Source organism: Protopterus annectens, chromosome 1.part2 (assembly GCF_019279795.1).
Source record: "Protopterus annectens isolate FY-2018-M chromosome 1.part2, PAN1.0, whole genome shotgun sequence".
Taxonomy (NCBI): Eukaryota; Metazoa; Chordata; order Ceratodontiformes; family Protopteridae; genus Protopterus; species Protopterus annectens.
In genome coordinates, this window is record NC_056727.1 from 529410488 (window position 1) to 529437766 (window position 27279).

At 40.7% G+C, this 27279-nt stretch overlaps 1 protein-coding gene across 4 annotated transcripts in view; it reads left to right on the forward strand.

The window, feature by feature from the left end:
- The window catches only part of DHX57 (DExH-box helicase 57), a 2066546-nt gene that overhangs the window by 1449298 nt on the left and 589969 nt on the right, over positions 1 to 27279 (forward strand). For all 4 annotated transcript variants that reach the window (XM_044057412.1, XM_044057439.1, XM_044057430.1 and 1 more), the window contains one exon: positions 19218 to 19494. In XM_044057412.1, coding sequence (XP_043913347.1) covers positions 19218 to 19494 — 277 coding nt within the window. The remainder of the gene's footprint in view (positions 1 to 19217; positions 19495 to 27279) is intronic.

The window sequence follows — 27279 nt, forward strand, 5'->3', positions numbered from 1 at the left end:
AAAGTACTGCTGTGATGAACAATAAAGTACCTAGTACAATACCTATTAGATTATAAAAGTGAATATGAATAATTGTTTTTATGCTGTCACAGTTGAAGGCCAGGAAATAAACACGAGTAAGTCTCTGTAAAAAGCCTGCCACATTTCAATATTTCCAGCTGTACTCTAGCACTGTTTACTTAACATGACATTATGTGGGGGGGGGGGGTCAGAAATTTATTTCTGAATGCCATTAAAAGCTCTGTCTTGACAGTTTAGCTTGGAAATAAATAATTCCAGCAAAGAAAACACACACACAACAGATATCACTCTGGTAACTAATACTGCTTTTGCAACACATGCTAAACAAAACCAGAACACTTACAAAGTATGACAAATCATTTTAATAACTCAAATCCATTATTTTCTTGGTTAGAAAGTGTGGTAGTCTTTCAAGCTGAGTGATGTTTTTGAATAGGTACATGCCAAAGGGGTCATTGTATTCTGTTATGGGCTTTGTTAAGGATGAGTAGATGGGGTTAGTAATTTCCTTAGATCTAGAGAATATGTCCTTAGTAATTAGCTGGGACAGATAGAATAATCTCTTAAAAATAGTTGATTCATGGTGGTCAAATGAGAGTTCTTTGTCCTCAAATGTGCTTAGGCCCCAAATATTAATATTGTCTTTGGGGGGATATCATTTATGTGGTAGATTCAAAAGCATTTTTGCTTCCTAAAGAATACTATATGACGTATTTTAGTAATGAGTGTGACAACCCTCCACTTTCAACCATTAATCAAGGAGCCTCAATTCTCACCACTGGCAACAGTGGGGACATACACTGGGAGGTTAACGCAATATTTCCAGATGCAGCTCTCTGCATCAAGTGCAATTTCTCTTAAGAGCACACAGAGACCACAGTCATTCCAGGGCTGGTTTCTCCCTCTTCCTCCAGATCCCTAGTAAGACTCCCCACTGGCACAGCTATAGAGTTAAAACCTCAGCTGAGTGACCAAGCCAAGACCTCCAGCACCCTCTGTGTCCATCCAGTGCTTCGTCTCCCTACCCAAGTAGCTGACACACAGACTGTTTGAGGTTTGATTTATACGTGCACATACACCTGGGAGAGGCTGGTACAGGTTTACGAGCTATGCCTCCTTCTGCCCAGACTATAAGGTAGTTATTACTGCCACCATTCTCTCCTTATCAGCTACTTTAGAGCCCTTAACAAAGGGTGTCCAGTCTTACTGTGTAATTTTAATACTAATACAAATGGTAGTTTGACCAAGAGCAAGGCTATTGGGAGTAGCCCACGAAGTGTCACCAAATAAATATGCAAGTACACTCAAAACTTAAATATCTCTACACAGATCAGCCACAATGAAAGGTTTAAATATATTTAATAATAAATAATAAGAGAACAAGACAATACTAAATATATATATTCACAGTGACATCAGAGTGCAAAACTTGCAGGGTAGTCTCAAATAAATAAAGAAAAAAAAATATCTAAACTAAGCTTCACTATATTCTTGACCTAATATAAGAGAATTACTATAACATAAGAACTTACTAGTAGAACAAGGTAAATGTGGTGAATGGATTTTCTAGTTGTTGTCAGGTCCAAGACAGAATGTAGAATGATCTGTCTCACAGAGGCTTCTCAAAATAATATCTAAAATATTACTGCTGGGATAGCTTGTAGAATGGTATCACTTCTTGTCATCTGACCCTAGTTCCCAGGCAAAACAACCACTGATGAAGCTGGCAGTATTTAGCATCTACGTGTGAAAATATACAGACAAGGGCTTCTCCTCAGATCTCTGGCAGATGCTGGAAGTCATAAAACAATTGCATTCCTTTGTGCTTTTAAGACTAGTAATTAGTTTACCCTAAAGACAATACCAAAAGTTTCCTAATACCGACATTGTGTCTCTTGCTGCTTTGAAAACTGAAAGATACCATCTTTTATGGCCTAGCTATAAAGTAATTTAATTTCAGTTACTTTTCTGAAGTTTGCTGGACTGAAGTTAACCTCCTGTATTCCAGTTTCCACTGTTAAAATATATTCATTTATATTGTCTTCAAGTAGGGCACAATGTGGATTTATTTTAAACACAAGCATTTTACAAATATATTTTCAACACGCACACGCCTGTACAAGTAGTTTGATATACACATGACATACAGTTCTAATACATTCCCCTCTGTGGCTCTGCTTGACAGCAGCACAAGAAAATAATTTTCTTGTGTGGCAAAAGCCAGGGTACCTTTTTGGCTAGGCTTATATAGGCCCTAGGGCCAATAGCCTAGTACCTACCTATAGACCTACGAACCTATTTGTAACACAAGCATCTTATATAAATCGCTTTGATATTCGCCAGTGACATATAATTATTTACAAAATTCCAGCTAGCTGGGCTGGCACTATCTCCTTTTATCACAATGAGCTTGATCCCATTGTCATGACTCCACAATATGGGTATCAATCGGAGAGTTAACAATGCCAAGTTTACAGTCTTCAGAAAATACAGCCATAAACATTTGGCATCAAATTGGATGTTACAGACGTATATGCTGAAGAGGATGGGACCAAACACAGAGCTCTATTTGATATCACAAGTGACAAGACTTTTTGAGGAGAGTGTGCCACCAGCCTACACTGTATGGGTCCCTTCAGTAAGCCAGTTTGCTATCCATTGTGTTCCATAGCTGTTAATGTTTAGATGGGGGAGCTTTTTAATAATACCATAGTGTGGGATAATGTCAAAGGCTTTAGATAGATCCAGGTAGGCAGCGTGGATTGGTTGAGCATTACCCTTTTAAAGAAGTCCACTAGATTCAGTAGACAGGGCCTAACTTTTACAAAGCTAAATTGATTTGGGATAAAGAACCTCAGACTACCATCATGGCACCCTTGTGTAGGGGCACCCCATCATGACACTCTTGCGTAGGTGCACCACAGTGGCGGTTCTCCACTTTTCAGACACTTACACAGCATTGAGGCTAAGAATAAATAGGTTCAGAAGGAAATCAAAATGCTTTGTGTAGTGCTCACAAGGAAGACAACCTGGTTTGTTGTCAGGACCAATGGAGCTTGCATTTTTGGTTTGCAAGACAACATTTAGGATCTGTTCAGAAGTAATTATGGAGGGAGGTAGGGACAGTGGGGTATGGGGTGAAATTTAGGGAGTATTTGGCACTAAATTTGTCTGAAAGCATATTAGTGATATACTGTGTGCAAGAGTAGGTTATGCCTTTTGAGATCAGATGCATGCAGTTTTGGTTATATGTTCTGAGACTCCCAACATAATTAAGGGACCCTTATGATAATCTCTGGAGTAGGTAGCAGTATTCAGTTCATATTTGGCTTTGCAGCTTTTGAGCTTATGCTGGAGTTGTTTGCAGACCTATTTAAGATCACATTTGTAACGGGGAAGTTGAATTTATTCTTTAGTGTGATACATTCTTCTCTTTTGCTGTAGAGTTTTTGTTTATTCCAGGGTACCACCTCAGGGGCTTATTCTTAAATTTGTCATCATACTTATGATGAGTAGGAATGGCTGACTCAGTGCAAGAGTTAAAAAGAGAGTAAAAGTTAGTGGTAAAAGCAGATGCATTTCTTGTAGTGTTCTTTTGGGGGTGGGGGGATTTGAAATTTCACCAGATAGTGTCAGATGGTAGCCATAGAGATATCCTTGAAAACAATAGGGTTGGACAGAGCTGTGGCCTGGGTGAGGGAGAGATGTTGGGTGTGAAGCAGTTAGGGCATATATTTGAAAAAATTAGGTCAAGGAGATTGTAACATCAGTACCTATCATCCTCTTAGCATGAGAAATCTGGACAAAGCCTGACATAATAGGGCACAAAGGCCAAAAAATAGGGACAGATTTTAAATATTACTCAAACTCCGAAATTTGCCAAAATAACAAAATTTGTAATAGTATGCATTTTCCAAAAGATATGAAGTGTTAAACTCAAATGTATGTCATTATTTAGTGACTTCAATCCTGAGATCATCCTAGTGATTTGCCAGAAAACCACAAATTGTATGAGGAACAGACCAAAAGATACGAGGCAAAAATCTGGACATTCTGTGAAAGTCTGGGCAGTTGAGAGGTATGGTAACTTCTATTTGGGGAAGAGATGATTTGGTGACGGGAGCTGGTATTACTAAAGTTAACAAAACACTGTGTATATTTGTTGATAATTGGTTGTTTGCTCTTAATAGCTGGGTAGTTACCTAAGATGATTGTATTAAGTTCAGTAGCTACTAATTCCAACTTGTTAATGTAGACTTCATGACCAGCAGGAAACCTAAAAGGGGTTCTGAAGTTGAAAATAATATGTTAATTTGACTTGTTTATTGATACTAGGATATCCAGAAATTTTGATTTATTGCAAGGTAGAATATGCCATGAGATAATGGGATACTATTTACTACTTGTTCACACACTTGTGTGCTATCTTTGAGATTTTGGACATAACAGTAGAAGGCCTTGTGGTTATATTTAGCCTGAGAGGCTATCTGGACCTCATAATTGGCTTTGTTGGATTGACTTAGCCCTCTTAGTTTCCCATTTAGTTTAATTAGTGAGCTCTTATCACTATGAGAACTGTTGTTTCTGATTTTTGGACATGACTTTTTTTTTCCTTTTGTTGCATACCTTATTAAGATTAGGAGTCCACCAGTATGGTAGGTACAGCAGCCCCTGTACTGTCATTTACATGCTTGTACAGTGAACAGTTCTGCATAGACTATTGTGAACTCAGGGTTGGGCAGAGGAACACTGAATTTTGACAAACTTTTGCTTAATAGTATGTAGCATGCTTTAGATGAGTTCCTAACTGTAACAGGTTTTGCTGGGTTTTCCATGCTGATTTTTATTTCCATGGAGACAGCTTTGTGGTCTGACCTCACCAGTGAGGATGTGACACAGAGGGGAGGTAGGTACAGTGCTCTCCCAGATTGGTGAAGACTAGGTCTAGCGTAGTTGAATATCTGATTTGAGTGTGCACTAACTGATCTTGGGCATTTATATTAATAAAGCCCAGGAAACGTTGTACCTGCAGGTTGGAAGCTGTGTATGTTTCCCAGTCTATAGAGGAGCAATTAAAATCTCCCATGAATAGAGTATTTGGTTGGATATATAGTACTTCCAGTGGTTTTAGATTAAAGTTGTGGGGTTCCCAGTGGGTTTAAATAAAAGCTGTGGAATATTTTGACATAGATGGTTATCTATAGATTGCTAAGATATGGTAAGGCACTCCATCTAGGACGTGTGAATAAACTCTAGTCTATTATCCTGTTTAACCAACCTTTGAGTATAATTGTTGCTAATGTAGATTGAGACACCTCCACCTTTAGTCCCTGTTTGCGTGGCTATTGGCCTAAATGATTAGACGGCACTGTATCCCTGCACTGCCAGAGTACTTTCTGCAGTTTTAAACCATGTTTTGGTAATGGCACAGATGTCTGTATTCTCCAGGGGGGAAGAGAAACATGTAGGATGTGGAGTTTCTTATTAAGGCACCTAGCATTAAGTAGTAATCCATTTAGGTTCCTTTGGGTTTTATTTATGTTGGTAGGCATTGCCTAATAAAGGCTGTAAGAGGGTCAATAAAGTTTTAGCCAGAATCCATAAGTCCAGGGGGGACAGATGCAGGCCATCTTTAGCAAAGCAATGTGGTCTGCTGACAGATATTGAATCCCTGTGGACTGACACCAGAAACTAAGCCAGTTGTTAGTCAGTCTCTTTTTTTTTTTTTTTTTGTACATACTGTGGTGTCATCTTTGGTGAAGGTGGAATGCTACTCAGTGCAAGACACATACAAGCCTGAGAGACATATTCAGAGAGGTCAATACCATCTCTCTTCATATAGTTCAGAGAGGGATGTCTTGGATCATTTACACCTACATGGACTGTGATAGAATCACACTGTCAAAAAGACGTGAGTGTGTGTAAAACTTGGTAGATCCTGGCTCAGAATAAGCAATTGACTGTAATATTCTCCTTGTCTAGTCTGGTGAGTGGGGTATCTGTGTATCATACAATGGAGTCCCTTATGGCAAGAGTCCTGAGTAAATTGTTTTCTTGCCTTATGGGCTTTGTTTTCTGGGGGTCAACTGATTGCAGGCTTATGTGTGGTGTTTGTCGTTTTTTTGGTGTGTGCTTCAGAGATTGCTGATGATTGGCATTGTTGTTTGCAGGTTTAGCTGATCTCTGAGGTTTGGGGAGATTGCTTTTTAGTGCCCCAGTATATGATGGTCTGTGTATGTGGTGGACACTATGTGTGGTGGATGTAATGTGAGTGTTCTTGACAACCTTGCCTGTAAGAAAGATTTTTGCCCCCAAGGAAATTGTATATGTACATCTCTCACATACTGTGTTGGTTTCTTTAAAGATTAAAAAGTTGTCTGTGGACATGAGACACTTGCTACATTGTCTTAGGATACCCATATCTACCAAACTGGCTACAGAAACATTTAGAAATTGCACATCCATGTCGTCCGAATGTGTATTAGGGTGAGCTATTAGGGTTTTAGGATTAGGTTTTACAAAGGTCTACTTGGAGTGGTCTGTAAAGGTTATGGACTATAGTTGAATAGTACTACGATATGGTATTAGATGGTGGTAGGATATGGTATTAGGGCTATCTGACATGTAAACTAGCTGCTCTGAGATTAACTCCTCACAACGCTTCACTAAATTACAGGTTACAGTCCTAGTACTAGTTTTACAGGTAAACTTATCTGTACAGGGCATAGCCAACTGCCACTGCACGGTGAGCAGCTCTCTGCAAACACACCTAATTTATAGAAGCAGAAATTAAAGTGAAACATAACTCCTGAACCCTCTGGCCAGTAAAATCCTAGCTCAGACAGACTAGGCAAACACCTTCTGCCACAGATGGATGACCTTAGTCCTCTTAATGTAAAAGCTCAGCAAAAAGGGACCGGCAAGTGCAGTGTAACAACAAACAACTGATTCTCTGGCTAAATCGCCCTTCACCATGGCAATTACAAGACAAAACAGTTAAAGCACCAAACAGTAAAGGAAAAGGGATGATTTGTAGCAAAAATATACCTTAAATGCTCAAGAGAATTGCAAAATACAAACAGCAATCACTTAACCAGTGAAAAACAAGTGCAGTGTTACAGTCTGAGAACTTAATCTTTGTTTGGGCAGCAATGGGTTCAGTGGAAACTCTTCCTGAAGCACAAGCAAGTAGCCAAGGTTTGTTGAAATTTGTGGAAAATATATCACAGTTGTTACCATAATATGTTAATGAGGAGATTTGTTTTAGTGTTGTATGACCTTGTACTAGGGAGAGCTTACTAGTGCCACAGTGGGTGTGTATGGGGGATGATTGTGGTAGCAATTTTGCTTTTACCATTATTATATTTATACAGTGTTGTTATCAAAATTATTCTACATCTTCATTACGTCATTTTAATGTGCCACTACTGTCTTATATACTCTGTATTATTGTGTAACAATTATCTGTATGTAATTAAATGTGGAGGTTTTCTCCCCGGGCCTCCACTGAAAATGGGCTCATGTCAGGCCCATTGGACTTTCCTGGTAAACAAATGCAATAAATAAATAAATGAATAAATAACTCCATTGCTACAAGGTATTTTCCTACAGTAGATAAAGATGACCATTGAGGAACCTAAACCACTTTTTCTCCAATTCTCCCAAAGCACTGCCTGGTTAAGTCACTTGCTTAACGTAACACAGTAGATAAAAGATGAATGGGGGAATGAAACACTGGACCACAGGAAGCAACTTGTTAACAGCTGATAACCTTAATCCTCCTTGCTAACTGCCTAGCCAAGCTAGAGTTTTCACTGTGTGATACCTTAAACCTCCTGTAATGGAGGCCCATGGGATATATACAGATGACCCCTTAAGGACATCAAGTGTTTCAGCTATATGGCTGCTGAATGTCCATGACTTTTTACTTTTCTCTTTTTAAGTCTTTCTGGATACAGTCAGGCCAATAAATTCAAACCTTTGATGTCTTTAAGGGGTGATTTGCATATATCCCATGGGCCACTATTACAGGAGGTTTAATGTATTACACAGTGAAAACTCTAGCTTGGCTAGGTTTTTGTTGTAGTTTTTACTAATTGCTTTGTCTGTGTGACCTTTTCACTAATTGGTTTCCTTGCTTAACTGCCAGGTTATGCATACCTAGATTTACTGTGCTTACACAATGGAACAAGACAACATGCATGGTCTTGCCCCATTTGTGCAACTCTGTATGACTTTTTAAAGGCCTTTTGTACTACACACCAATATTTTTGAATAATGCCCTCTGTGACTGCTGTTGTAAAGAAGCAACTTGTATTTATTATTCAGGATTTTTGTGCTTTTGTATATAAATCATTGCCTAGAGCCTTTAATGATGTCATTTTCCCAATTACTGTATAGAAAAATGGTGTTTCTGTTGCAAACCAGAAAAGACAAGTGAAAAAAAGCAACAAGAACTAAATAGTATCTTCCTTTTTTACAAAATAAGTTTCAGCTTCATCATTAGGAGCATAAAAGGAAACGAAATACAGTATGTGGAAAACAGATGCATAGAAATACAACTAATACACATTTAATTTCCTTTTAGGTGTATCAGCATCTGTAGGACTTTATCTACATTTGCTTTCACTGTACTTTCCATTTTCAGAATTTCTATTTCCTGGTGCTTCTTTCTTAAAAAAATGTATTTTTAATTCCTCGGCATCCACCATGTGAATACATTTTCGTCTTGGCAGAGTGGTGCTCAAAAAAACAAACATCTTCATTAGGCTTAATGCTGCCCCCGCCCAAAAATGTCATTTGTCTAATAAGTTTGGTTAAAAGATGTATTTTGGATTTGTGTCAGACTCTGTCAACATGATAAAGCCAAGCATTAAAGAAGAAACTGAGTGGAATTCTGAAAAGTTTGGAGTAGCAGAGTGGAGAGCTTTCACCACCCTGCTCTAGCTGTCCTGAACAGAGTGGGCCTTTCTGCCCCTGTGAATACTATCAGCCTGGGTGGTGGACTGTGCTAAACTCAGTACTATCCAAATTCAGTCCTGCTATGCTAAGAGAGGGAAATAAGATTCTAGGACATGCTTCATTAATGAATCTAATTTACGTATGCCTAGCATACAGCAACCTTACCTAAGGTGTTAGAGAGCCCATGTAGAGTAATGGAAACTTACCCAAGAATTCAGTACTCTCCAAGTCCAGCTAAAGTTTTCCAATGCCACAGCTCCACCAGTATTACAGCTCTGGTGTCTGCATTATCAGGGCTGCCATTCAGGTGGAGATGGGTGGCTATGAAGCCATCCTGCACAATTGCTTCACCTGTTGGGTGGATAGGAAAATGCAGACATGATGGTTAGCATGGCTGTTATAACTCCTTTCTTTCTGTCCATGGCAGAATATGGGAATGCAGGACCACTAGCCCACCAGGGAGTTGACTTCGTTCTTAACTGAAAGTCTGTGTGAGCTGTCCCCCTTGAAGTTTGAGGATAGTTTGCACAATTTACTTTTATTTTGTTGAAAGCCGTATGTGTGACGTGCAAAACGCCGGAAATTCGTCTGCAAAGAACAACAATGCTGATTCACTATGTGTTTGAATGGCAAATAAGCGAATGCTTTTTTGCCATTCAAACAAATGGATTAAATGTTGGAAATGGTATTCCAGCAAACCACTTTCAACATTTGATCCTTCGAAGCTGACTGTGTTTTGGCATTATGGTTCGCGGAAACGGCCGATCGCATAAATGCCATTCAGGCATTCAAAGGTAAACCGTTTGCACACCAACAAACCTTGCATGTGTTTGATCCCCAGTATCCCTCTAGTGGCTCCCAGACATTGCTGAATAATTCTACCAGTATGTGGAACTTAACTTCTGTAGGAATTCTGGCTTCCCACCAGGTGCTAGCTATAGTAAGTCCCATTTATAGCTGTAGCTACTGTTTCACCAAAACTGTTAAAGTCAATGGACAACTCTGTTGCTTATGTGTTTTTTATTCCTCAGTGTACATTACTGAAGTTTTTTTAAAGCAAGACAAGTCCAGTTGCACTTTTAGAATCAAGAAAAAGACTGACAGTATCATTAGCATATGCTGAATGGAAACTGGCATACTATTAGCATATGCTGAATGGAGGCTGGCATAGCATTAGCATATGCTGAATGGAGACTGGCAGAGCTCTACATTTTGTACTTAGGCATGGAGTAATTACTCAATGTGGCATGTTACTCCATGCCCAAGTCCTTTCAGAATCCAGCACAAACGCTGCTTTTCTTTCTGCTTTTCCTCTATAAAAATACTGCAAATGTATTTGCAGTTTGAGACTATGATATTGATATTTGTACAGTGTTTATTCATGCAGTTGCTACTGTAATAGTAGTATGCTTTGCACTTTATCAAAATATTAAAAAAGAAGCTGTCAGTATTTTTGGTTGTTAGCATATTGGCTTAGCTATGTAGCATTGAGCTACACAACTATAGTCTGCTTCAAGAAGGAAGTACTATTCCATATTAAAGTGACTAGATGGAATGCGGCTAATAACTGTGGATACCCTTTGTGGAAGTTACAGTGTCATTCCTAATGGAAAACCCAAGTAAAAGCAGCAAGTCCTGGTTGGTGTGATCTAAGAAATAATCAGCAAGCTTTTAGAGTATAGTGACAATTAGCATTATGTTCCAGTGTGAGACTTGAAAAGTAATAAGTAGTACTCAGTCAGTGGCTACCCCAATGAGTCTGTACCATGTATCACTGGTTTCAGGCCCTTGCGATGTCCTTTCGTATCACTATTGCTGTATTCCTAACATTAGGGATTCCCTGACAAGGGTAAGTTAATACCCATCCAGTATACCAAAGCCTTAGGTTGTAATAGGGACATTGTACATCACCCATATGTTTCCTGCTCATGGCGTAGGACATAAAGGTGACATACAGCTGTACCTTCCTCAGAAATTCTTTGTTGCCAGTCTGAACACCGTCGATTGTTGGTCTGAATGCTCCTTCATCTGCTGGTTGCCACGCTGTCTCATATAAGGGCTCCGTTAGGGTTTTTCTTCTTATCTCGATTTTTCCTTTTTCTTGTAAGGTTACATGTCATCCAGAAAGGGAAAATGTCAGTGTTGGAGACAGATTCATAGGTTCATAGGATGATACTAGGCTATTGCCCTGGAGGCCCTTATAAGCTTAGCCAAGAATTTTGCCCATGTTCCCTCAAAGTCAGCACCTGATTCCCCTGTCTACCAGGGATGCAGATGGGATCCCAGGGGTGTATTTTCTGTTTCTCATCCAGTCGTCCAGGTTCCTCTTAAAAAGAAGGCTAGACAGTACTCTGCTTGACATGGAGAGGGAGTCTATTCCACAGACAGTGTGTGTGGGGGGGTGCCTTTGGGACATAAAGCTATCCAGTCAACAGGTTCTATTAATGTCACAGACCAGTTTAAGGCCTTGCTTGTGAGTTGCATGAGTGGAGTTTGTCTTACGGATAGGCAGCAACTGCATCAAGGCTGGATCTGAAATTGCCTTCTATGCCAGACACAGGTCACCTCTGAGCAGTCTGTATGAGACTGTGTAGAGGGACAGAGCTTGCCAGACACAGGTCACCTCTGAGCAGTCTGTATGAGACTGAGTAGAGGGACAGGGCTTTTAGCCTATCTGTATAGGATATGTGTTTGAGACCCTGGATTTTCCTGGTCAGGAATCTCTGTGGTCTCTCCAACTGCTGCATGTGCTTGGCAAGGTACATGCCAAAGGGGGCATTTTACTCTATAATGGGTCTGATAAGGGAGGAGTACAGGGATGTTATGACCTCCTTGTTCTGGATGAAATACCCTTATTTATGAGGTGGGCCATGTAGAAAGCCTTCTGTACAATGGAGGCAACGTGGTGGTCAAAACTCAGGTTGCTATCAACCTTGGGAGCCCAAGCCCTTCACAACTGATTGCATGATTAAAATCAAAACTGAGACGAAATGGTAAACCACACACAATTTAATGTCAGCACTTTCGTACACCAAATATTATGTACTTCTTCAGACATTTCCCAAGATTCAGTGGCTTAAAAAGACATCATTGTCATGCCAATTAATTGAATAAATTAATCAGTCTTGAAGAAGTTCATTGTTGCTTAAAGGAACGTACCAAAACTCCCATTTTAAAAAATTATAAATCATTATACAAAGGTATATTTTTACTAAAATAATCGTACAAAACTATTCAAAAATACCCTAAAAATACTTATCTTAGTAGTAATGATAGTAATAATAAAAGTTACTTTTATCAAATTCATATATGCATATATATATATATATATATATATATATATATATATATATATATATATATATACACATACTAAAACTTTATTCATTAAGTCAGAAATCACCTATCTAATGCTTTTAACATGTTGGCAACTCCAGACCAATGCATGAACCTATCCTGGACTTAATGAGACATGTTCTATTAAATGTCTTAAAGTTAAAAAACTTAGATTAGTATTTTTATGGTATTTTTGAATAGTTTTGTATGATTATTTTAGTAAAAATATACCTTTGGATAATGATTTATATTTTTTTAAAATGGGAGTTTTGGTACGTTACTTTTAGCAACAATTAACTACTTTGTGATTGATTAAATTATTCAATTAATTGGCATGACAATGATGTCTTTTTAAGCCACTGAATCTTGGGAAATGTCTGAAGAAGTACATAATATTCGGTGTACGAAAGCGCTGACATTAAATTGTGTGTAGTTTACCATTTCGTCTCAGTTTTGATTTTCATCAGTTCATTTTGGATTTGTCTTGATTGCATGATTAGTATGTTATTAATGTGATAATTAGAGAGGATGACATTTTCCCCAAAGGGGATAATGATGCATTTCTTGGCATTCAGTTTGAGGCCTTGCTTCTGGCACCAGCCATTAGTTTGGGTAAGGCCCTCTTGGAGAATGTTCACATCACTAGGGGAATTTAAGACAGCACCCAGCTTGTAGTCATCTGCAAACTTGGTCAGCTACAGACCACTGGTTTTGGCTTGCACCTCAGAAAAGTATATCCCAAACAGTAGAGGCCCCAAGACTGATCCTTGGGGTACACCGCTCATTACGGGTCTACTACTAGAGGTGTCTTCCCCTACTTTGATTGTGTGGGTTCTATCAGTGAGCCAGCTAGCTACCCATCTGGTAACATACGGGTTGATGCCTAGCTGGGAGAGTTTATCTGTTATGCCCGAGTCGGGAATAGTGTCAAAGGCTTTGAATTTCCCATGATTCCTCATAAGGACCATCACGAGCAGTGTTTGTTTTGTTTAGGTACTTCTTACGACCATACATTGTGCCCTATTTGTCAGGCGTTTGTCCCTAAAACTCTTTGTAGTCATCTATCCTCCTTATCCGTCAACAAGGAAGACCAACATCTTAAGTTCTTGGTACAGGGTATGATGGCAGAATCGTCCCAGCCCTGAGGGTCAGCCATCTGCTAAGATGAAGGTCAAAAATGTTAGGTTGGATTCTACTGCTGTACCGCCTCCCCTGGGCATCTCTCTCAAGGCTGGTGAAAGCCCAATGGATTGCCAGGTTTGTCCGTCAGATTCCTCTTCGATTACCACTTTGGTGGCCAGCATGGATTCAGCTTCTTGCACATCTTTGGAAGCTGTGCAGATGTCCTTTTTGGATATTCGAGGAACTGCGGTTAATAATTTCTGAGGAACCAAGAGGTGTTCCTGCAGATTCTTGTTAGGGAGGAGATTCCTACTATGATAATTGAGTGTCAGCAGGGGTCTGAACCTCCTAAGATGTTTAGAGTAGACATCACTTTAAAGAAGAAGCAGAAGACAAAGCATGTTTTCCCTGCTCCTAAGGATCCTCAGCTTGAGTGGCAGGATTTTCAGAAGGGTTATTCAATGCTGTTATGGCTTTGAAGCCCCTCCTCTACTCCTCATAAGAGGAACAGGGAGCAGAATTCATCTGATGAGGAATTAAACTCTTATAAAGAGCTTTTGGCTTATTCCTCCCAAAGTCCCTCTTTTTTGGATTATGGTGCAGGGGAGGAGGGGAAAACTCTATCAGTCCAGACTCTCTTTTTCAGATTTCCTTTGGGGACACTGTTTCTCATATGATGGAACATTTTTAAGTGGGTTGCACCCAGGTTTCTGATATTCAGAAGAGGTATTATGAACTCCTCCAAAAGGAGTCTCCTAAGTCCTCTGCTGTTCCTCCTGTTCTTGCTGCTTTGTTGGACACATTTTCAGCAGCTTTCCAAGCTCCTTATTCCCAGTCCCCTGCTCCTAAAAACTGATAGGTTTTATAAAGTGCCTGATAATTGTAAATTTCTTTACAAGTGTCCTGCTGACCCCTTTCTTATTTCTGTTTGTCTGATAAGGCTTCCAAGCTTTTACCTTCTACTAAGCTGCTCCCCTCTGACAAGGACAGCAGAACCATGGAAGGATTGGGTAAAAAGTGTACAGTGCTGCTACTCAGGCCTTTAGGACTATAAATTACTAGACCCATATGACCAGGTATGTTTTAGCCCTTTTGTCTTAGGATTTTCAAGTTATTTCAGACCTTACTGATTTTAATGGGAAGGCTTTCGGCCCTCTCTTTTTTTGGGGTCCTCTTCTCAAGTGGCTCGCCATTCCATTAAATGTAGTTATGATGCAGCTGATGCCTCTCTTAGGGCTGCTGCTTTTGGTTCTATGTTAAGGCATTATTCTTGGCTTCGCCGTCAGCCTCTGCCTGATGATATTAAGGCTAAATTGATGGATACTCCTCTTGGCAATAAAAATATTTTTGATTCTGCAGCTGTTGAGCTTAAGTCTCTTCAGAAGAAAGGTATGGCTACGCAGGAATTAAAACATATTTTGTTTCCCCTATTCCCAGATTTCAGAGGCATTATCCTGCCAAGTCTGCCTTGGTACATAGACAGGCTCACTCTCCTCCCAAAGGTAAAAGGGATTCCAGAAGAGCTCCTCCTGCTAGGTCTACTCAAACTCCTACAGCTCAGAAGCCTCCTTTTCCAGACAAGCCAGGTTCTATCTTCTTCCCTCCCTCCTAAGCCAAGTTCCTCTGCCTGTTCATCTTTCCCTGTCTCGTCACAATTGGCTAAGGATCACTCAGGATTATTGGGTTCTCTCCATCATTCATCAGGGGTATTACATGGTTTGGAAATCCCTTTCTCTCTTTATGAGCATTCCTCAACCTTCTCAGGAGCAGGCACCCTTTTTTCTGGATATTCTTCAGATCCTTTTGTCTCAAGGCACCACCCAAGCAGTTTCTGCTCCTCAAAAGGGGAATGGGTTTTATTCCAGAATGTTTGTGGTTCCCAGGAAAGAAGGCACTTGTTCCTGGTTCCTAGGAAAGAAGGCACTTGGGACCCATTCTGGATCTTTCTCAGTCCAGTATCTTTTTAAAGGTTCCCTCCTTTTGAATGTTATCCCTTCAAACCTTGTTTCCTCTTCTTTAGCCTCAGGCTTTCTTAGTCTCTCTGGATCTCAAGGATGCCTATCTACGTATTCCTATTCATCTCCATTCCAGGAAAATTTTATGTTTTCTTTTTCTTCCTTGCATTTTCAGTTCTCTGCTTTGCCCTTTGGCCTCTCTACTGCTCCAAAGGTCTTCACCAAATGCTTCGATCCTGTGGTTGCTTTTTGCAGGATGAGGGGTATACAGCTTTTTCCTTATCTGGATGACCTGCTCATTCAGGCTTCCTCTTCAGAGACTTTGCTTCAGCATTTTTACTATGGTATTTGCCTCTTGCAAATCCTAGGATTTACAGTGAATTTCAAAAAATCCTTCCTGAATCCTTATCAGGATCATGTTTTTCTTGGTTGCAGGCTCCAGACAATTCCTATGCTGGCATCCGAGCCAACCCCCCCCCCCAAAGGCTTTAACTCTAATTGCATTTTATCAATCCCTTCTTCCTCTGTTCTCATTTACAGCCAGGAAGTTTCTAAGGGCTTTGGGGTACATGGCTTCCACCATTCCTATGCTTCCTCTTTCCAGAATTCATATGGAAAAGGCTTTAACTCTAATTGCATTTTATCAATCCCTTCTTCCTCTGTTCTCATTTACAGCCAGGAAGTTTCTAAGGGCTTTGGGGTACATGGCTTCCACCATTCCTATGCTTCCTCTTTCCAGAATTCATATGGAAAAGCTACAGTGGTTCCCAAAGTCAGTCTGGCTTCTTGAACTTTCCAATTCATTTTCTTACATGTCTCAAGCTAGAGCTTCAGTGGTGGATTCATCAGCTGTCCTTCAAACCAGGGCTTCCATTTCAGCCTCCAGTCCCTGCTCAAGAACTCTTTTTGGATGCCTCAGATGTTGGGTGGGGAGCTTCTTTTGCCCTCTAAAAGTTTAGAGCCTTTGATCCCTTAGTCAAAAGAAGGACCGTGTCAACATCAATGAGATGAGGGCTCTTCTTCTTCTGGCCTTTCAGGCCTTCTAGTCTCTATTCATTTCAGGGCCCCTCAAAATCTTTACAGATAATACCACAGTGATGTGATACATCAACAAAGAAGGGGGGGGGGGCACAGTCTTACCTCTTGGCAGATTAGCTCTTCATGTTTGGGATCTGGCTGTCCAGTATCAGGTGACTCTTCAGGCTGTTTATATTCTTTCAGAACAGAACATTGTGGCAGACTCTCTGACCAGGTCCATAACACAGACTCATGAATGGATGGTTCACAGAGATGTGTTTCTGTACATTGTCCACCACTGGTGTACTACTCAGGCGGATCTTTTTGCCTTCCCTCTGAACAGACAACTTCCTCTCATTTGTGCCAGAGCCCTATGTCCTCTGGCTTGGAAGGTGGATGCCCTCTCTTTTTCTTGGAAGGGGATGTTTCTTTATGCCTTCCCTCCCCTTCCTCTCTTAACAAGGGTCCTTTTCAAGATAGCACAGGATTCTCTCAAAATCTTGTTGGTGACTCCATTGTGGCCCAGACAGCATTGGTTCCCTCTTCTTATGCACTTAGCCAAGGGCAATCATCACAAGTTATCTCACAGGCTGGACTAGTTCACAGAAAACAAGGGGTCTTTCATCTATCCCCACTTGTCCACTCTTCAACTGACACTGTGAGTGATAGGGATTTGATTCCTTTTTTCTGAGGGCAAGCTTCAGGTTCTGTAAGAGGCCAGGAAACCCACTACCAGGAAATCTTATTTATCCAAATAGAAGAGATTTTTCAGTTTGGTGCCTTGCTCTTAACCTGGGTCCTCTTTCTGTGGAAGTTCCTTTGTTTTTTTGTTATTTGTGTGAATTTCTCATTGCTGGCTGGGCATACTCTTCAGTTAAACCCCACCTTTCAGATGTCTCTACTTTATCTACTTTTAACTCCTCCTTTGGCTTCTAGATTTGAGGTCAAATAGTTCCTTAATGGTGTCCTTCATATTAGGTCTCCCAGGAAGCCTATTCCTCCTTCCTGGGACCTTAATTTTGTTCTTGAGAAAATGACTCTGGCTGCTTTTGAGCTGGAAGCTTCAGCTTCCTTACAGCATTGTACTTGAAAGACTGTTCTTCTTTTGGACCTTACTTCAGGTAGAAGGGTGTCTGAACTTCAGGCCATTATGGCTGTACCTACTTTTTGAGTTTTTCTTAGGGACAGGATGTCTCTTTATACTTATCTTTCTTTTATGTCCAAGGTGGTTAATGAGTTGTCTCGTATTTTTTCCTTCTCTGCAGTCTGCTAGTGAGAAGGTTATTCACACCGTGGATTTGCATAGTCAACCAAGGTATTATTTGTGTAAAACTAAAGCCATTTTTAAATCTGAGCAACATTTTTGTTTCTTTCATCCTAGGCCTTTAAGTAAACCGGCTGTTTTTATTCAAACTGTTTCATCCTGGATCTCTAAGGCCATTTCCTTTTGTTATTCTTTTCATGGGAGAAGCCTTTCTTCTTCTGTTAAGGCTCATTCTACCAGGGCTGTGGCTTCTTCTGGTGTTTTTCTCAAAAGTTTGGATATCAACTCCAACACTGGGGCAGCTACTTGGAACTTCTGTGCATACTTTTACCAAGTATTATAAGCTGGATATGGTTTCCAGGGCTAGATCTGGATTTGCTAGGGCTGTCCTGCATGGCTTTCTTGAAGGCTCTACTGGACCTTCCTCTTCCTACCTTTCCTCTTGAGCTTTTGTACTCTCCCTAAGGTAAGAAATACTGCAGCAGTGATATGGAAGAACATAGTATAGTTGTGTAAAATCTTGCCATAACTGTAGGTATCCTTCTCCTCACTGTTGCAGTATTCGCTCCTTCCCTCCTCACCCTTTTTATTTTTACTTCTGGATGCACATATTCCTTTGTTTACTCCTTGGATTGTTGTTCCTCCTGGGACTTTTCAGTTCTGAGGAAGGTATGACTTCATACCACCTTTATGTATTGTACTGTGAGCAGGGAACATACATGTGACATATTAAGTCCCTATTACAACCTAAGGCTTTGGTATACTGTCTGGATGTCAGGCTGCCCTTGGCATGGGATACATAATGTAAGGAATACTGCAAAAGTGAAGAGAAGGACATCTACTTTTATGGTAAGATTTTACACAACTGTACTTTATCTGCTGATCTGACATGGGTTATCTTGACCAGGTTTAAAGATCCTGTTAAGCCCTTTAATATGTCAACTAAGAATGTTTGGGAACAGGCCACACTACTTTTTAACACTGGGTCTACCTGTCTAATTGCAGGAGTTTCAAAGATTTACTGCTCCCACACCTATAACTTCAGCCGTGTTGTGTCTGCGTGGATCTGTTGTCACATGTAACTTAGGCTTTTCCTCACTTGTACATGCTTAGACTTGTATGAGAATCAAACAGAGTTAGAAGGTTGGATTGTCAGGCTTGATCTTTTGAGTATGATGCTGTTGGCTGGTTCAGTGTCAGACCTCATCTTCCCAACTAATTTATTTATTGCATACTGGACTTTTGCAGGATGACTGAGATCTGACTAACTCTGTACTATATGGAGATTTTTTTTTTGCTAGCAGTGACATGATCCTTGTCAGTGTGAGTAAGGTTGGTGAAACAATCCCTTGAACAACTGGATGTAATTCTCCCACAATGTGATGTCATCTGGTGGGGGTGACCGTTAACGTCTTTGAAGTGGCAGAATTCAATTTGCTGAAAGATTTGTTTATGGTAGATAACTTACTCAACTTACCTTTCTGGCCTTTAAAAGTCTACCTTATCTATTATATTATGCCTTTTCTTCTTTTTTTTTTCAGGATCAAGATCTTAGACATGTTTTCAGACCACACTTTAGAATCGGTTTTATCATGCTTAATTGAACCTCCCAGTATTGAAAGCCTACGGTCTGCTAAACATCGACTTCAGGACCTTGGAGCTCTATCACCAGAGGAAAAGCTGACACCCCTTGGGTATCACTTAGCATCTTTGCCAGTTGATGTAAGGATTGGAAAATTAATGTTGTTTGGTGCAATCTTTCGCTGCCTAGATAGTGCCTTAACCATAGCAGCAAGTCTGGCTTTCAAGTCGCCTTTTGTAAGTATGTCTAATTGTATATGAAGTTCATCTTTATAGTTTAATATTTTTGGTAAAGTCTAAGTTAAGTATTTTAAATCTTGTTTTTGTTCTTTAAAGTGGGTTCATGGAGGAGGCAGCATTGTAAGAATTGACAAAAGGATTACTGCACGAGTATCATCATCAGATCATGTGCAGCTAAATATCTGACTGTGTCCTCCTATTCACCTGCCCTAAGTTGGAGGCAGATAAAAGGAGAAGGTGGTGTCCTGCCACCTTCACTTCTTTAGTGGAAGAGGCTTATGAAAGAGACATAGAAAGGTGAATCTCAGGTATGAAACATGGAAAATCAACAGGAGCAGCATTCCTCTACCAGGATAAAATATTACTGAAGAAGTAATATTAATGTAAACATGTACAAGGGTCATATTCATAGACACCCACTAGAGCTGAGCAGGAACCAGTGCTGTTTGGCAGAGTTACACTATTTTGTTACAATGCAGTTCAGAGATGTGCATAATTAGCATGCATCTGAATCTCAGTATGTCCTTCTCGTATATGTTTTGTATCATCTATGATCCATTAAAACAACTCTAGATAAGCATCCAATTCAGTGAACTGTAGCTATGTAACACTGAGCTGAGTTGCTGCAGTGTGCTTCAACAGGGAAAACACCATTCCATGTTTAAGTGAATGGGAGAAACAGAACTAACAAATGTGTACACCTTTTTTGAAAGCTACATAGTACAACCTCTTTTGAATCCTGACTAGTAGTCAGAATGTGCATTAGCAAAGATGTCAGTGACACATAGAGGCCATATATACATGGGCCATACCCATGGAGTGTTGTAGATGAGTACTTATTGGAAAAGATGAATACTCCTCTGGAAAACCTCACTGCTCAGTTGCAAGTATTCTTGAACACTGTAGAGGGCCACAAAGGAGTATTAAATTGTACATAAATGTTAATAAACACCTTCCCAAGACTTATATTTTCTCTGAAGTACCGTTAAATAGTAGGTAATATGCAGTTAAATATTCATTTATATCCTATTCTCCATCAGCATTTGCTGCATCAGAATTATATATGTCGTGATATGAAATTAAGGATATTCTTCCATTTCCTCATTTTTTATGTCAGTGAGATCTGACACAGGGAGTCTTGATGTGAGATCCAAAAAAAGTGAGTAGAGAGTATGGACAGTTAATACGATGACCAGAAGGTAAACACAAGGGAGAAAAAGCATGCTTGCTAGTTAAGAAGTTACTTTTGAAGAGCTTATGATGCTCGTAATATTAATCACTCCTGCAATAGCTGTAGCTTTGTGGGTTATATCTTGCAGTGGCTATAATAGCCAGCCAGCTTGCAAAGCTTAAGGGCATCTACAGTGCTGCCAAATGATTAGTCAGCTCAGGCAAGCCCTTAAGAGCTTTCCTGACACCAACTCCTGTCACAGGCTTTTAAGGCTTGACAGTCAGCTAACGCTGCTCCATTGATGGTCAGGTAAGTTCCCTTTGGGGAGAAAAGATACTGCTTATTTTCGTCTGTGAAATATATATTTTTTAAGCTAGGAAAAAGTGTTTTTGTAGAATATCATGTAACTTTTGGTAACTTTTATTCAGGAGCGTTACATTTGTGGAAAAAAAACGTTGTGTTATTTTACTTCTGGGGCTGGGGTAAATGCTTAAAATGCTTTTTACTGTGTTTTTAGTGGACAATTTACTTTTTTAATACTTACTTGTTTTACTGACTACTGTTACCAGGCTTTCCCAGGAATTGGGCATCCTTTCCAGCTTTATAATGGAACAACTGGGAGGTTGGCATAATGGTTCATAGGTAGGTACTAGGCTATCGGCCCAAGGGCCTACGTAAGTTTAGCTAACAAGGTTCCCTGGCTTACGCCATCCAAGAAAATTATTTTCCTGTGCCACTGTTGAGCAGAGACACAGAAGTGATCCCCGGGGTGTATTTCCTATTTCCCATCTACTCATCAAGATTTTTCTTGAAGAGTGCTAATGAAGAACTTTGCTTGACATAGATGGGTAGCCTGTTCCAGAGTATGGGAAGTCTCTGGGACAGGAATCTATCCCTACAGCATGTCCTGCTTATTGTGGTGACAAGGTTTAGGTCCCTAGAGCATGTAGCTCGGAGGGATTGGGATTTCTTTAGGTGTAGCCTGTCCAAAAGCTCTGGGTTTGACATAGCTTTATATGTTAGGCAGAGATCACCTCGGCGTAGGTGATATCCAATGGAATAAAGCTGGAGTTTTTTGAGGCAGTCAGTGTAGGGCATTTGTTTGAGGCCAGTAATCCTCTTTGTGAGGTACTTCTGTAGCCTTTCCAGCTGCTGCAGATACCTTGTGAGGTACATTCCAAAAGGGGCGTTGTACTCTATAATGGGTCTAATGAGTGTTGAGTAGAGGGGAACAATGACCTCTTTTTTCCTGGATGATAACCATTTTATGATGAGGTGTGCCATGTAGAAGGACTTCCTAACTACTGTGGCGATGTGACTATCAAAGGAGAGACTACTGTCCACCTGGGTCCCAAGGTCTCTTATCACACATTCGGTGTTAAGTAGATTGCTTCCTATGTGGTAGTTCATGGGTACAGAGTTTTTACCAAAGGGGATAACACTGCACTTTTTGGCATTGAGCTTGAGACCATAGCTCTGACACCAGGCATTGTCTCAGCGAGGCCCTTCTGTAGGATGTCCACATCATTTGGGGACTTGACTATGGCTCCTAGTTTGCAGTCATCTGCAAACTTAGTTAGCCAGAGGCCTTCTGTGTTAGCCTGTACTTCAGAGAAGTAGATACCAAACAGGAGAGGTCCCAGGACGGAACCCTGTGGTACTCCACTTTTCACTGCTTTGAGGTCAGATTTGGATTCTGCAACTTTTACAGTGTGGGTTATGTCATTGAGCCAGTTGGCAACCCATCTTGTGATATAGGGATTTATACCTAGTTTAGTAAGTTTAGCTATAATTCCAGAATGGGGGATGGTGTCGAAAGCCTTGGTGAAGTCAAGATAGGCTGTGCGAATCACCTTACCCTCATCTACGGCTTTGGTGACTGCCTCAAAGAAGTTGATCAGGTTCAGGAGGCATGATCTGCCTTTCACAAACACGAACTGGGTGGGACCCAGAGTTTGGAGGTTACCAATGTCTTTGTTTATGAGTTCCATGATGATACTTTCCATGGCCTTGCAGACCAGGCTCCTCAATCTAATAGGTCGATAGTTCCCGGGATTAGTGGTGGCTCCCCCTTTGTGGAGTGGGATAACTGTTGCTGTGCACCACTCAGTGGGCACAAAGCCTGATGCAAGGCTATTATTGAACATGGTGCTTAAGTGGGGAGCCAGTTCGTTCTGAAGTTCGTGTAAAACGGAGCCTGGGATGTTGTCCGGTCCCATGGATGCTGTGTTTTTGGCTTTAGAGAGTGCAGCTTTTACCTGCATAGTTATGATTACAGGGACTCTGCATTCTTCCTGTATAGATGTGGGCCCTTTAGGGTGTGAGGGGGGGGGGGGGTAAAGTTAGCACTGAACCTATCTGCCAGGATGTTGGCAATATCAGTTGGTTCTGTAATTTTCGTGCCGTTGTGCTGCAACTCAGAGCAGATCTGGGTGTTGCCATCTAGATTCTTGACATAGCTATAGAATGCTTTGTGGTTGTCCATAGAATTAGTGGTAATTTTGTTTTTGTAGCTAGCTTTGGAGGATCTTATAAGGGATCTCAGCTTCTTACTGAGGCTGACCAGGGACCTCCTCCACTCATGGGATTTTGATCTCTTTTCCAAAAGTTTCTTCCTTCTGTTGTACATTTGTTTATGGCAGGGGACCACCAGATTGGCTTCCTTTTTTTGGAGGATAGCGTCTTGGTTCTGTTTGGGATAGCACGATCCATGCACTTGTGTAAATGCTTATAGAGTGTATTTGTGTAGGATTCAGCAGTTGTAACTGTATTGCCCATCTGCATGGGTGTCATGAAGTTCACCACTTCTGTCTTAAGAAGCATGAAGTTGGCTTCAGAGAAATTTTTTACCGTGGTTTCCTTAATGGGGGATGGGTGCAGGATGTGGATATCAAGGGTGATTACCTTATGGTCGGATCGGACCAACGAGGAGTTGACTTCAGGTGTGGAACACCGGTCACTCATGTTGGTAATGACTAGGTCTAGGATATTGTTGCCCCGGGTGGGGGTGTGGCTAAGTTGATCCAGGGCATTGGAGTTTATGAATTCCAGAAAGCGTTGAGCTAAGGAGTTGGTACACGAGTAGTTTTCCCAGTTAATGGTGGGTAGTTGAAGTTGCCCATTATTAAGGTGTTTGGTTGAACCCTAATATTTTCCAGTACATTAAGAAAAGAGGAGTGGGAATCCTGGGGCATGGTGGGAGATCTGTAGCAAGCTACAATTTGGATTGCAGTTTTGCCCAGAGTTAGTTGCACTTGGATAACCTTGGATGCATTATGCTGAGCAACTAGCCTGGAGGTGTGGATATCCTTAATGAATATGGACACACCTCCGCCTTTGGTGTTTTGGTCCAGGTTACATGGGCAAAAAGTGTGGTATGAGTTATAGCCTGGTAGTGCAGGGGTGCTCTCTGGAGCCTTGAACCAGGTCTCAGTCACTGCACAGATATCGATGTTCTCCATTTTAAGGAGTGCCTCGAGTGAGTGCATTTTGAGATTTAGATTTCTAGCATTGAGTAGCATTACCCTCAGTTTTTGCTTGCCTGTTCCTGTTACGGTGGGGAATTTATTTGAACCTTGCCTAAAAAAGGCACTTTAGGGGCAGCAAGAGCCTTAGCCAGTGTCCGGAATCCCAGGGGCGACAGGTGCAGGCCATCTGTGGCAAAGCATTGTGGTTTGTTGACCATGTCATCCCAAGCAGACAGATACTGGATCCCCTTAGAATGACACCAGAAGCTTAGCCAATTATTGAAGTCAATCATTTTGTCCTTGTACTGTGGTATCATTCTGGGCAATGGCAGGATGCTACTCAGGGCTAGGGTCATACCTGCCTGGGCTACAAGATTGGAGAGCTCTTCCATGTCTCTTTTCATGTAGTCCAGGGAGGTACATCTCAGATCATTCATACCAACATGGACAATGACAGAGTCATATTTGTACTTGTTGTGGAGTGACCTGAGTGCGTGGGTTATGTGGCAGATCCTGGCACCCAACAGGCAGCTGACAGTAACCTTCTCCTTGTTTAGCCTGGTGAGTGGGACATCAGTGTGCCTGACTATAGAGTCACGTATTACTAGTGTGTTGGGTACTTGTTTTGCCTTATTGGCTGTTGAGTGGCACACTGAGTCTGTGGGCTATGTATCATTTGGGTTGTGTTGGGGGATGGAGGTTGCTTGCGTTTCTGCTTTGGAGGTCTCTGTTGCTTAGACAGATTATTATTGAGAGCCTCTGCAAATGTTTTTGTGTTACGATGTGTGGATTTTGGTGGTGTAGATTTAGTGAGACCATGTGATGAGTGTGGTGTGGTGCAAATGTTTACCTTCTCCTCTTGGTTGGAGAGAGCTTTACCTCCAGTTTGGCTAGATAAGTGCATCTCTCACAGGTTGTAGTGTTGGGAGGTAGGAGGAAAGGGTTGTATGTGTACATGAGGCAGTTTCTACATTGCCTCAAGATGCCCAGATTCATTAGATAGGAGAGAACACTGGGAGCTGACCCTTAGACATGCCTGAATAAAAAAATATTTTCCTCTAGATAAGTGAGGAAAGTGAGTACAAGAGCTGTTTTTCTCTAAGCAAGTGAGAAAAGTAAGTACAAAAACCGTTTTCCTCTAGGTAATGAGGAAGGTTGAGTGCTATAGTAATTAGTAGCTTATTTAGTGCTTACAAGTTCTGAATAAGTGCTGAGTATGAATAAGCAAATGTAAGTGCTAAAACTAAGAATCCGTATCTGCACTAGATGAGTTACAAGACAGAAACAAGTGCAAATGCAGGCTTTCAAATCAGAAAGTTAAGAGAGATGGAAGAGATTGCCCAAACAGCCAATAACTAAAATTCCTGGGCCAGAACCACTCCTTATGTGGTAGACAGGTTACCTAGTGCTTACCACTCCCACTGATAAGCTAGAAGGCTTCCCTCCAACACAGAAAGGCTTGGGGGTTCAGAAGCTTATGTACAGTCATCTGTATCTGGAACACTAGTTACAGGAAAGGTAGGAAACAGGCTTACAGTTTTTTTTTACAGAAAAGTAGCAAAAACGGTAGTAAAAACAATTCACATGCAGTGCAAGCTAGCACACTTGAGTATGTAGCAATGTTAGACCAAACACAGTTTAAAAAATGCAATTAAATTAAAAAGGACTAAAAACAAGTGCAGAAAGAGTTTATTAGGTAGAATGTGGTAAAGAGATGGGACTGGGGGAGTGTCCCAGATCAAATCTACAGTGGGGCGGGCAACTGCAAAAGCCACCAAATTTAAACTACAAGCCAAAAATAGGAAGGATGGGTGGGACAAAACAGTTTCAACAGAGATCTAAGCAACAACTAACAATACAATGTCTAAAACCAAAAAAATATACTCAGCTCTGTATATTTGCAGATAGATTGGAAAGCAGTCTCAGAACAGGGAGACAACAGTTTCAACAGAGATCAACCAAAAAATATATATACTTAGCTCTGTATATTTGCAGATAGATTGGAAAGCAGTCTCTCAGAACAGGGAGACAACAGTTTCAACAGAGATCTAACCAACAACTAAACTCTAAAACCAAAAAAAATATACTCAGCTCTGTATATTTGCAGATAGATTGGAAAGCAGTCTCTCAGAGCACAGGTTCCAGCAATTAAATACAGGCTGTTACAAGTTTAATTTTATGCAAGTGATCCTTGAGTTAGATAACACACAAGCTGTAAAAACAGTTATACCAACTGAAGACATGGCAGAAAATAGGGGTGGGGAAAACAGTTTCAATAGAGATCTAAGCAACAACTAACAGTACAAACTCTAAAACCACAAAAATATACTCAGCTCTGTATATTTGCAGATAGATTGGAAAGCAGTATCTTAGAACACAGGTTCCAGAAATTAAATGCAGGCTATTAGTAACAGGTCTAATTTTATGCAAGTGATCCTTGAGTTAGATAACACACAAACTGTAAAAACCCGTTATACCAACTGAAGACAAGGCGGTGGAGAAAACAGTTTCAACTGAGATCTAAGCAACAATTAACAAACTCTAAAACCAAAAATATAAACTCAGCTCTGTATATTTGCAGGTAGATTGGAAAGCATTCTCTCAGAACACAGGTTCCAGCAATTAAATGCAGGCTGTTACTAACAGGTCTAATTTTATGCAAGTTATCCTTGAGTTAGATAACACACAAGCTGTAAAAAAACAGTTATACCAACTGAAGACTCGGCAGAAAATAGTGGGGTGGGAGTGGGAAAGCAGTTTCAACAGAGATCTAAGCAACAACTAACAGTACACGCTCTAAAACCAAAAAAATATACTCCGTCTGTATATTTGCAGATAGATTGGAAAGCAGTCTCTCAGAACACAGGTTCCAGTTAAGGTGTTTGCCTTACAAACACAAGGTGCAGAGTTTGATTCTGACATGGGGTAATTGGCTAGGCTGAAAATGGCCCACAAGAGCAGTTAGCCTAGTACTAATCTATGAACCTATGAACTTACTGGTTCCTCAGTTCTTCCTTCTGGCCACAAAAAAAAAAAAAAAAAAAAAATAGCAAGCAGCCTTTGCTACTATAGTGGGCTACTTAACATGCCTCACTTTGGCCATTTCTGATTCCTTAGACTATTTGTCTCTATTCATTTTTTCCT